The sequence below is a fragment of the Bubalus bubalis genome, chromosome 1 (genome assembly GCF_019923935.1).
Source record: "Bubalus bubalis isolate 160015118507 breed Murrah chromosome 1, NDDB_SH_1, whole genome shotgun sequence".
Taxonomy (NCBI): Eukaryota; Metazoa; Chordata; class Mammalia; order Artiodactyla; family Bovidae; genus Bubalus; species Bubalus bubalis.
This window is the reverse complement of record NC_059157.1, coordinates 121,787,381-121,800,328: the sequence shown is the minus strand read 5'-3', so window position 1 is coordinate 121,800,328 and position 12,948 is coordinate 121,787,381. Positions and strand designations below refer to the sequence as shown.

The window sequence follows — 12,948 nt, the reverse complement described above, 5'->3', positions numbered from 1 at the left end:
ATGTAAAATATTCTAGAAAGGATAGGGAGCTTGAGGAGTTGGAAAGAAAAACTAGCATGAGCATGAAGAATATGTTTAATTTAGAGACATCTTTTATGTCAATATTTCCATTAAATCTATGCACACTTATTTGAAAAATAATGTCTATATTTTTTAGATTCATGTTCTCACACAATTAGATTGATTTAACCCCAAAATGGATTCATACCAGGAAAAGAATACTGTGATCAGAGCAATGACTTCCAGTGTTAACTACAAATGGCTCACATTAAAAAAAAATTATAAATAAAAAAGTTCATCCAACATATCTACAGTGCCAATCAAAACTAGAGAATAGTGCCCTGGGATGACAATGTTAGGATAAAGCTGATGGGACCCAGGCTTGATTTATAGAATGTTAGAGATTATCTAGTTTGACTTCTATATTCTACAGCTCAGAAAACTGAATGTTCATACCAGGGAAGTAGCTTTCTCAAGGTTACAGCAGATGAGTGGGTCTAAGTCTCATGAGGGTACCCACAGCATCTAACTGGTTCACATTTTATCACTACCTCATAGCATGATGCCTGGTACTAACTGTGCTGGTGTTCTATACCAACAACACCAATAGTTAGTGTTCTACAAATATTTTGGGTGTTTTGATGAATGAAAAGATGAACACATGAATGACTGAATGGATGAGTAATACAAGTCAGGGCTAGGCTAGACTATACTCTCAGGAATAGAAGTTTATCAGCATCTAAGCAGTTTAGGACAGTGACTTATTCTGTTACCACAAGTCCCTCAAAAAATGTTCTTGTTTGAGTCACGTTGGTTGCAGATAAAATGCCAGGTGCCCACAGAAGCTGATACACTATGCAGGCAAGTGTATAATTTTAAATATCTTTTATCTTTTAATTTATCAGTGTTGTTGCTTATTAGTAGAGTTATAGTATTTGAAGAATATGTCAATTCCACCATGGGACACTCAACAAACTGTCTCATATAACGTTACTTATACCTATATTATGTCTTCAGGAACAACGATGGGCAAAGATACTTGTTTCAACCCCACCCTCAGATATTTGAACACCTAATAGCAGGTACTTCGAGCAATTAAAATGCTCATTTCAAAAGCAGTTTTTAGAAATGAAGAGGAACAGAAGAGAAATAAAACTGAGAAGGTGAAGGCTGCGAACATTTAAACTGCTTGATGAAAGAAGAAAAGCTGTTAGACTTGTTATAATTGGAACAGCACATTTCAGTCTCAAAGGGATATTCAGGCATTTGGAAAATACCTTTTCAAGTAAAAGGCCAAGGGAGGAAGTCAACAGTGTGTAAACAAGTCAAATTTAGGTGAAAGAAGAGCAGGCATGTTTCATTATGGATTCTTGGAAGCCATTCCCTGCAGATTTAAGTGGGTAATTCAGAGTGACATTAAAGTGGCAGGAGACTGTCTGGGCAATAGCTTGTGTTTTCCACATAGTCAGGTTCAAGTGCAAGAGGGGTCTTGTAAACAGAGTTCATGGCAGTCCTTTGTGATAGAAGAGGGGGTCACTAAGACTGCTTAGGGACCCAGGTAAACTTCCAGCCTCCCTCTTCATCTCGACGAACAAAGGCTTGTCCCTGGTGGAAGGAGTGCGTTTTCACATTACAGTGAGGGCTCAAGGATGTGGAAAAGGCCATCTCTGTCTTATTGGGTGACACATCAGAAGAATAGTAAGGAAGAGCTTGTAGTCCTCCTGGAGGATTTGAAAGTTGAGAAAGGAAGTGAAAATCTTCACTGTGGCTGGCAGTGCCTGGCAAGGGGGTAGTTCTATCACCTCCATAGTCAATTGGCAGATCTTCCCCAGGGGCATTGGGATAATCAATTGCCTCATCCAGAAACTGGGGAAATGTGCTAGTGGTCTGTCTGGCATGAGACGAGAGGGCACTGTAGTTAGCTGATGAGGTGTCATCAATGGTGTTGAGGTCTTTTAACCCCAGTGTCTGAAGAACCCAGGGATCCACAGGGGGTCCATGTTGTCCACAGTTAGCAAATTCACTAGCAAGGCTTCTCTTGGCATTTTTATGATGGGGAATCTCAGGAGGAAAATATCTTTGCTCTTTGGGTTTCCTCTTCCCCTTTCTGAATTTTCTACATGCTTTGGAGAACTCATCTGATGACAGCAATTTCTGGGGAAATAGTATTTGAAAATACAATCAATCACCCAACATCATTTTCTTTACTATCATCAAATATTTACTAGTTACATTAATTCCCTAGAAAACTTGAATAAATTTTTATTTTCTCATACAAAGCAAAACTGATTGGATTAACCTGTCTTTAAGTTAAAATCTATGATGACATGTTACCACTTAGAAATTCCAATTCATATTATTGTACTAGTCATTTAAAAGTTGAAGGGAGTAAATGATGTCTTTAAAATTTCAGTTCAGGGAAGTAATGATTATTGTTATTATGTCAATAATAACAACTATAATGTACTAAGGTACATGCATGATCTCATTTTATGCAGATGCTACTGAAATCTTTAATGAGGAAACAGGCAGAAGCACATTAGTGACTTGCTAAGGATTGCTCAACCTAGATTTAAACCTAAGCCATCTGAATCTAGATTGAACCACTGATTAAAAGGCTAGGGAACACTCTTTCTCTAATTTTACTAACTTTCATAGCACTCCCATGTGATATGTATCATATTATTCTAAATCTTGGAAAATTGATAACAAGAGAGAAAAAATTGCCTAATTAATATCACTTACTGCTTTGATAACTGTCCTTTTTTACAGAATAGTGGCTGAAGATCGGAGCCCAGGCTAATAACTGTGAGCTACACTCTTCTTTTCTTAACAAAGCAAACAGAATTCTAAAGAAACTAATATAGTGGGTTTTCTTCTCTAAACTGTTATATCTGGTAAGAGTTGTAAGCAATATGATTGAATTAGATAAATAATGTAGCTTGCCTAGAAGTAAGGTAAAGATTGATGATAAAACAATAATGGTAAGAGAATGGCAAAGAGATAATTTAAAAAATACAAAACCTCTCAAAAGGAAGAATAACAAAAATGGACAAATGGCAAACTATCCATGAGTTAGAAACGTTTTAAAGGGTAAGAACACAATGTTCATTAAAAGGTAATGTTATTGGCTATGTCAAATCGTCAGTTAAGAGATTTCAGCTGCATTCCGCTCCAGCCATATTTATAACATTTAGAGCTGGAAAGCTTCTTAAAAGATCTTTTTAGTCCATCCACTTACAAATGAACTAAATAAGGCCCCAAGTGAGAGACTGATTTACCTAAAGTCAAACAGACAATTGAAAGAAACCCATGTCTCTCAGATCTAACTCCCACCTCAATGTTGCAACCATTTCTAACTCTATCTTACGATTAATTTCTGTTGTCTCAGCAGCCCCCTTGACTGGTTTTTGATTCTTTAGCAACTCCTTTTGTAACATCATGGCTAAAATCTGCAATCTAGATACTTCAGAGAAATGATACATAAACATTCTTCTGAAAGTGCTATTTTTCTTTCAGAAAAATTCATCCATCCTATTGATGAATTTCAACACATACTGTTTCATACACTTACATTTAATCAAGGACTTTTACCCAAATGGTCTTCTTTCTCATATCACTTCTCTGTCTGTATAAAGGGGATGGTCACATACCTTGGCTTTTTCCTCAAGACATTTGACTAGAGCAGAATTCAGGTATTGTCTGAGATGATTATTCTCTTCATGTAACCTAGCAAGTTCTTCTTCCTTCTGTACCAAAGTATCTTGGAGCTGCAAAAAGCAGACAATGGTGACGGCTGCTCCACTACATTGACGTTGTAACCTTATAATAATACCACTGATCCTTAACCTACTTAAACTTCATTATTATTCTGTTTGTTTTATGAACACAATCTCAGGGAGCCCTTGTCCTCCAAGGCGTAAATTCAGTCTACACCCACCTACTACTTGATTGTTCAGCTTTGTGCTCTGAATTTTTTTTATTCTTTGCAAAGTGTTTGGAGAGATTATATGACTTTTAAAATCATAACCACAAGGAGATCAAGAAGGTATGTAGGAAAATGAGCTGCATGCAACTGTTTAAATATAGAAAAGAGTGTTTAGAAAGGTTTCGCTGAGCTTCTTTCTTGCATGTTAAAAAAAGAAGAAAGAAAAAACAATATGGGTTGGATTCCTTCCATCTCAGATCAATCTGTTTGTATGTCCACAAGATTAAATTACTCTCAAAAATAACAACAAACAAAATATGGAAAATTAAGCAATCTTTGTAAGAATTTTTATAGTCAACATCTCTTCTCTAAGTGATGAGCTATTTATGACTCAAAAATACTATCACACTCATTATATCATTTGACCTTTCCACCAGCCCTCTGAGGTAGATAGTACAAATATCTCCATTTCACAGATTAAAGAAAAAGAAGATTCAAGAGGTCATACAGCTAATATGTGAGAGTTTAGGGCTTGACTGCAAGTCTTTCTAGAGGGTTTTGGTTTTGTTGTTATTTTCTGTCACATTGATTACTTCACTTTGACTTCTCCATGGAAACCATGTGACACTAAGGGACGATGTTGAGAATGAACTCCTTGGAACAAGGCTGATCTCCATGTTCTGATTATCCATACGTACCTGCTTATTTCTGTAGAGCTGAGAGGAAAGCTGAGCCTCTTCCCATGAACACAAATTAGGAACAGGGAAATTCAAGTCACCTGATGGTTCTATGTGAAAACACAAAATGGATAACTGAGAAAATACAAACAGTTTTTGTGTAATAAAGAACTAACCAAAGGATTTCAGAAAGGCAGTAAGTTAAATTACCTTTCTGAAGTTAGCCATTGCCTTCACATGGGAAAATGACATATTTAAAGTTTTTAGAAGGGGCAGGCATACTATGAAAGACAAATATTTAAAGACTATCTGCAAGTGTCTACAGAGGTCAATTTTCAGGAGATAAGAGTTCCTATCTGCATTACTAATTCATGCAAATGTTTATTTGCCCCACCCTCAATTAGGCCTACATTGCAATTCCACTATGTTTTCTAAGCTTTTATATTATTTTCTAAGCTGTAGTGCTTAGGTAATATAGTGTTTGTCTCTAGAATCAATCCTATTTTTGATGTTACCATTGTTTTTCCCAGATGAAAATCTCTGCCTATCAGTGAAGTCTGATGGAGAGTATCTATTCAGAATTTTATGAAATAGCACTTTCTATTTCAAAATATTTTGAACTTTTTTTTCTGAAGAATTCAATGAAAATCGCAAAAAAAACGCATATATGTCAAATGTCATTATCTGTATGTTTTATGCTTTTTCAAAGTTTTTGTTTTTTCATGTTTGACAGCAAATTATGCCTACCAATAAGACTGCTTGGGCATGCTAAGTTGGTTTACTTTTATTTTCTTTTCCTGATTTAGTACAGTTTGGAATCTTGATCACCTCTAAGTCAACTAAAATATTACTGAAATAGTTTTTATTAAATTGGAATGGTGGACAACAAGATAGGAATAAAATTTTATACACACTTTGGTTTCATATTCTTGGGCATTCTGTTTTCTTTGTTTCTTGTGGTAGAAAGCTAAAATTAAATAATTCCCTTCTGGACATTAAGTGTGTTTCAAAAATTGGGGGCTTTTTGCTTGTGTCTTTCTTCAAATCCAACAAATTCATTTGGCAGAAATAGCACTACGGATAAAGAATTCTGAGGCATTATAGTTATTCCAGAAACTTGAGTGTTAATACAGAAAATTTCTTTAATATTTATAGACACTGTTTACTAAGCCCCATGGCAAAACTAATGTGTCATTTCCCATAAAAATTATGTTCCCCTCCAAAGTTGAAGTCTTCTTTAGGCAAAATGGGACTTTTTTTTTTCCCATTTATAAGGCACTATTCATAGAATTTCCTTTTTGAAATTAAAGATTAAGTTAGTAGTTTTGCTTGCTTCTCTCTCATTCCAAAAAGCAAACAACAACAACAAAAAAAAACAATCACCACAACAAAAAACTTCTAACTAGTTTCTTAATTCCCAAAGCATTCACTAGTATTGTTTATATAACTTTGACAATGACCTAAACTTTCTCAATGACTTGGAAATCTCCAAGAACTGTAAAGTATACATATTATACTTTATGTATAGTATAGTATGGAAGAAATATATATTATCCAGTGGGCAAGGAGCAGAATCCCATTTTCACCATTTGGCAAGTACAAAAAAAGCAAGTTATTTAGGCTGCAAAATATAGGAGTCTTTGGGCTTTCTTAAACCTTACCTATCGTTCCTTCTTCTACAGAGTTCCAGCCCATAATGCCTTGCAACTATGAGTACTGGGAAAGGGCTTCCGATCTACCAGCAAAGCAGAAGAGCAGAACTTACCCTGTGCCTGTGGTGCCTGTTGGGGCTCTCTGTTGTCCAGGAGACCAGCAGCCCAGAAAGAGACCCAAGTCTCCGTGGAAACGTCAACACTAGATTCTGACGTTGTAGCGGAATACGGACAATTATAGCTCTGGCCTCCTACAAAGTACTGGTCTTGGCAAGGCAGAACGGTGTTCTGTAAAATTCAGTATGTAGGTTGGTTGGGGGTGGGGGGGTTGTCCCAAGAGATGTGGTGGTGGGCATTCAGAGGGGGAAAAGAGTGGGAGAAAGAAGCAGAAAATACATGCAGTGAATAAAAACCAGTAACGATGCTAAGTATAGATCCCAGATTAATTTTGAGTGATCCAAATATAATTACTAGAAAGGAATCAGCTTCATGGTTCATCCAGTCCTTCCCATAGATCCTTTCAGCATAGAACAGGCTAGTGTTGGGTGGACCAAATTTGTAAATATCCAGGAGTATTCTCTGTTGCTATGTCTCAGTCATCTAACAGGCGGGTACCCAAGATCTAAGCAAAAGAAATTCTACCTAACGAATGAATTGTGTATGAACTATTTGACTCTTTCTTGCAAATATCTTAGTTATATTTCTAATAACTTTAAAAAATTTTGAATGCTAGGGCTGGAATGGACAGAACATACCATATACTCTAACTTTTAAATTTTAGTTTCTGAATCATAAACTTGCTCCATTCCTCCCTTCCTCTTTCCTCTCTTCCTCTGACTTTAAATGCTACTAGATCCTCTTGAAATAGGTTAGGTAGGAAAGACAGCAAGCTCTGTGTAGGTCTCTCCATCACCAGGTCTCAATGCCTTTCCAAAGTTATCTTGCACCACTAACTGTCTGGCATGTATTCGCTACTGTGTTCTGAGCCAGTGAACACCCTCCTGCCCCTGCCTCCTCAAACCTCAAACACACAGTCTTTCCAAATGTCCAGTCAGGAGCAGGTATGCAGCCTCCCTGGGTTAATTTGTACAACAGACCATTCCTAATTATTTGTCAATGTTTAATCAGTTAAAAGCCATTCATTTCATCAGAGCCTAGCTTTGGACAAACTCTTTTTGACCATGACAAGTCTTTTGTTGACTTGTGAACTTTCTTGGGCATAGCATAAACAGAAAGAAAACAAATAAGAAGAGCAAAAAAGAAAGTTAAGTCAATTAAGTCATACTTTGTTAACATTCCCAATAAGTTAAGTTTTGAAAAAGTCCAGTCTTGAAGCAAGTCCAGCGTGGGCATTGCAGACCAAAGAAATTCGGCCAAAGGTTTATCAAGTGCTATTTTCTTTTATTCTAAAGGCATGTTTGCAGGCTCTTTCCCTGAGGTTATTATGGGAATCAGAGCTGTGCTATTATGCAATTGACACCTGAGAAGAAAACAAACTGAAAATACCCCTAGCCTCAAGTTCAAGTGTTTGCAAATATGTGCATAATCGAGAGGAAGAGGTAGAATGAAAAATGAGTGTAGGTGTAAAGGAAAAGTTGGGAGACAGTCCAGAATAGAAATAAAGGACAAAAGGATGCGAGAGGTTGAGAATAAAAGAGACAGAGAGGCAGACATAGAAAGCCAAGAAAAGATAGGTGAGAGGAAAAGGGAGATGGAGCAGCAAAGAAGACCTGTTTTAATTGGCAGGTAGCAGAGAAATCTTGTGTCCAAGGTGGAAGAAATTCTAAAGGCAAAGCTTTCCGGCTCTCAGAGCGCCCCCGGTTTCGCCAGGGAACTAGCTAATGCCAGCTCCTCACTTACCATCTTGCCCTGGAAGAAAGCGCTGAGGAAACTGAGCCCACTCTTAATTTTCGGATAAGCGGGTGGTAGCTTTAAATGGGACTGAGGGGAGGAGCTAGGAGAGGCGAGTTCTAATCTGCAGGAGCTCCCGGTGACGAGCGCCGCCCTCTGATTTGGTGCGAGGCTGTCAGGCTGGTGACGTGGGTCAGGAGACATCCAGCCAAAGCCAAAGTCACTGGCACTCTCAGCGACCTGCTCCCCAGACCCAGGATCAACGGCTCGGGGTTCCGGGCAGTGTGTTCACGGCGGGTTCACGGCGGGCCAGCCGCGCTCCGGGTGTGCAACGCGGCTTCAAAATCCGCGCGAATGCGGGTTCGCTGCGCATCCCACTGGCCCGAGCATCAGGACCCGCGGTGACGGCGCCGCCTTCACCGATGGGGCGCACCAGCTCCTGCCTGCGAGAGTCTGCAGCTGCCGGGCTGGGCGGGGCGCACAGGTTGGCCCCAGAGCCAGAGCGTGTTGTCAAAAAAAGCCCACACCAGCTTCTCAGGCATCAGAGCAGCACTTGGGGAAGCCTTCCAACCCCCAGGTGAATACTGCTCCTGGGTTTTCTCTGGTTGCTTGGTAAATATCAGCTTGCTGTATGACGTTGCTAATTGATTGGCTTTTTCCTACTATTAAATATGTCTCATTTCCCCCAGCTTCTGAAGTGGGTGTGAAATGTGGAGGTGAGCTATATTCATTCTAGAAAGTAAGCTTCAGGGGAATAGCCATTTCTGACTATTTTGCTCACTGCTGTCTCCCAAACTCCCGGAACAATTTTTAACATGTAATGAGTGCTGAATAAAGAATGAATTAAGCTATAAATTTAGGAGTCTCAACTGTGTCTCTGTGTTAGTTTTTCTTCACAACTACTATTATATAGACTAAATTAATATAATAAAGAAAATTTAGTGTGCTAATATTTCTCAATTAGAGTGTTTTATTTCTGCCATTTTTCCTCTTGCATTTTATTCTCATCATTCCTATAATGTTATATTCAGAGGAGAGAAAGGAATAATGTCATTTTTAAAACTATTCATCTGCCACTAAGAATCAACTCTTGTTTCATCTGCAATAACCCAGGAAGTCAGTACTCTTGTCCCTGTTTGAAAAGAGTGAATGAAGCACTGAAGTTAAATTTGATCAATGTTCACACAATTAGAAAGTGGCAGGCTAAAGATTTTAACTTCTGGCTCCAGCATCCATGCTAATTATCATAATTATAGTTTGATTCTCTTTGACTTCTTTCTACTGTACATTAATGGCCATTTATGTAATGGACATTTTTATGGACTGAATTGTGTTCCCTTTAATTTTATATGTGCTGAATCTCTAACCCTCAATGTATTTGAAGATAAAGCCTCTAAGGAGAAGAAGGTTAAGAAGTCATGAGGGTGGCACTCTAATCTTATAGGTCCAGGGTCATAAGAAAAGGAAGAGACACCAAGGATGGCATGCACAGAGAAATGGCCATGAGAGGACACAGAGAAAAGGCAGCCATCTGCATGCCAAGGAGCGAGGTCCCAGGAGAAATCAATAAGCCCACTGACATCCTTATTTTTGGACTTGCAGCCTTTATAATTGTGAGAAAATAAATTTCTGTCGTTTAACCCATCCAGTCTGTGGTTCTTGTTATGGAAACCCTAGCAGACTAATACAGACATAGTGAAGGAACTGAGCGAAGTTCTGATTCTGATTTGCAAAATCCTTTCTCTAAACCAGTTTTGACCTTTATTCATTCTGCTTTGTATTTACCATACAAGCATTTAGCAGTGACTAACATATAGCAGGGGTTTCCATGGTGGCTCAGTGGTAAAGAATCCGCCTGCAATGCAGGAGATGCAGGAGATGCGGGTTCGATCCCTAGGTTGGGAAGATCCCCTGGAGGAGGCATAGCAACCCACTCCAGTCTTACCTGGAAAATCCCATGGACAGAGGAACTTGGCAGGATCAGTCCAAAGGGTTGCAAAGAGCTGGACAACTGAAGCAACTTAGCACACACATGCACACAAAACATATAGCAGATGCTCATTAAGTTCTGTGTCCAAAATTTAAAAAAAAAAGGAAGAAGAAGTTGCCAGATTCAGTAGAGTCCATTTCTGCTTTTCTAATACTGTTGATTCACAAGCCTTTTTAAGTGACTAGTATCAGGTTTGAGAATCACTCCCTGAAAGATATTGCTAGAGTCACTCAACAGGACTCATCTCAGACAGTGATGTGAGAAGGTGGTCTCCTCTCTGCTCTTGCTGCATAAAGGGCAAGGATGCCCTGGCAATGTGACCCTGACATGAGGGGGTAAATAGACCAAAATTACCACCATTTATGTGGTAAGAATCAGTGATCTTGTTCAGGGTAAAGGAGATCCTATTGAGCTTTGCAATGAGCACCAGGGACAAGAAAAAGGAGGAGGGAGTTGTTTTGCTTTGGGAAACTATCATAAATAAGACATGGAAGCCTTTGGAAGATACAATTTCTTGACTCCAAAAATGATACAAATAGGTAATTAAGCAAGCAAGCATGTGTGTGTGGTAAGTTGCTTCAGTCATGTCCAACTCTTTGTGACCACATGAACTATATAGCCCATCAGACTCCTCTGTCCATGGGATTCTTCAGGCAAGAATACTGGAGTGGGTTGTCATACCCTTCTACAGGGGATCTTACCGACCCAGGAACTGAACCTGTGTCTCTTAGATCTCCTGCCCTGGCAGATGGGCTCTTCACCACTAGCATCACCTGAGAAGCCCTAAGCAAATACGGAATCATATAAAGGGCAGAGCTTTGTTTACATCCAAATATACTTGCATTCAAATTCCTGCTCTACCCTCTGAGACTGAGTCAGCTGAGGCTATATTATGGTCTCCAAATACTCAGTTAGCTCCTCTGGTGAATTAAGAAAGTACCTACTTGAGAAGTTGTTAAAAAGCTGATTACTAATAGCTTGAAAATCCCTAATTCACTGCCTAAATCATGACTTGGAGCTATTATTAACTCTTTGAACACATAAGGTGTAGTGCCTTGCCTGCTGCTGCTGCTGCTGCTGCTGCTGCTAAGTCCCTTCAGTCGTGTCCGACTCTGTGCAACCCCATAGATGGCAGCCGTCCCTGGAATTCTCCAGGCAAGAACACTGGAGTGGGTTGCCATTTCCTTCTCCAATGCAGGAAAGTGAAAAGTGAAAGTGAAGTCGCTCAGCCGTGTCCGACTGTTAGCGACCCCATGGACTGCCTACTAAAAATAAATAAAAATATGAACTATATTTGTAAAATTCTCGGGTCTTTTTTTTGAAGAGTAGAAATATATTTTTTTAAGTTTTTGATGGATTTTCAGCACACAAATATTTCATAACTCCTTAACTACTTTAGCTTAATGGTGTGGGAGTATATATGATGGCAGAGAATCTTTAAACAGTGAAAAGCTATTGACAGTTTAATATAAATCAGAAGATAAAGCTTTCCTGAAATCATCAACTACTGGAAAAAATTTCCCAATTCTTAAGGTCTGATTTAAGCTCATATTTTTATTTAAGGTCTACTCTTTAGATATTGGAGAAGGCAATGGCATCCCACGCCAGTACTCTTGCCTGGAAAATCCCATGCAGTCCATGGGGTCGCTAAGAGTCAGACACGACTGAGCGACTTCACTTTCACTTTTCACTTTTGTGCACTGGAGAAGGAAATGGCAACCCACTCCAGGGTTCTTGCCTGGAGAATCCCAGGGATGGGGGAGCCTGGTGGGCTGCCATCTATGGGGTTGCACAGAGTCAGACACAACTGAAGTGACTTAGCAGCAGCAGCAGCAGCAGCTTAGATATAAGCCTTATTGTTTGTTTGTTAGATTATTTTTTGAAAAAATGAATCAATTCAGCAGTAATGTGAAATCCTTTGGCTATTTTTTATTTATAAGTATGAAAGAAGAAGGTGCACCTTCCTTAGTGACTGCAACCCATGTAGATTTATTTTCTTCAGTGGAAAATAAGATCAGTTTAGTGGCTGAAGGGATGGTGTTAAAAGGAAGGTGGCTAATAACAGCCCAATAACTGCCTCCTGCCAGGGTAAAAATATAACAAAATAGAAGGTAATTTGATCCACACACAAACCAAGTCTGCAGGCAAAAAAAAAAAAAAGAGTATGATCGGAGGTGGGCGCCAAGGAGATAAATAGATTGGCATATGGAATGTTCTTTTATTTCACCCCTGGAGGACTCTTTATTTGACTACCTCATTAGTGAATTCAGACTAACACTTTAATGAATTTAGTAGCATATATAATAAAAGAACAATTTTAAATTTCTCTTTAAAACATAACCTTTCCCTATAGGTTTTATAGCTAAGTCTCCAGGAAATAGAAAGATACTGTGGCTGCTTTCACATATAGCTAAAAAAAAAAAAAAAAAAGCAAAACCCTTAGAGAAAATTCAATGCAGTAACTGATTTATAGTAGGAGATTTAACATTTGCATGTTTTATTTCAGCATGCCTGGAGAACCATGACATATTTCGTTTTAGTGTTGAATATCACTCCTCCAGAGCGATACACAGAAATCAATCATTTCGACATGGACAGAATCTTGCCTTCCGTTCACCCACCACTTACCCAGCATAGCTTCTAGTAACCATCACACATGCAATAGCTTGCATACATGCGTGCTCAGGCACTTCAGTCGATGTTTGACTCTTTGCAACCCCATGGACTGTAGTCCACCAGGCTCCTCTGTCCATGGGATCCTCCAGGTAAGAATACTGGAGTGGGTTGCTATGCCCTTCTCCAGGGTATCTTCCCCGATCCAGGGATAGAACCTGTGTCTACTGCATTGCA

General features: G+C 39.0%; 1 protein-coding gene across 1 annotated transcript; it reads right to left on the bottom strand.

Annotated features, from left to right (window-relative positions):
* Positions 1-907: 907 nt before the first annotated feature.
* Positions 908-8,705, bottom strand: GMNC (geminin coiled-coil domain containing). Its single transcript, XM_006060982.4, has 5 exons — positions 8,118-8,705; positions 6,371-6,545; positions 4,627-4,715; positions 3,654-3,770; positions 908-2,154 (listed from the first exon to the last, which is right to left on the bottom strand). The coding sequence occupies exons 1-5, from the start codon at positions 8,310-8,312 to the stop codon at positions 1,537-1,539; spliced, it is 1,194 nt and encodes a 397-aa protein (XP_006061044.2). The 5' UTR covers positions 8,313-8,705; the 3' UTR covers positions 908-1,536.
* Between the last annotated feature and the right edge of the window lie 4,243 nt (positions 8,706-12,948).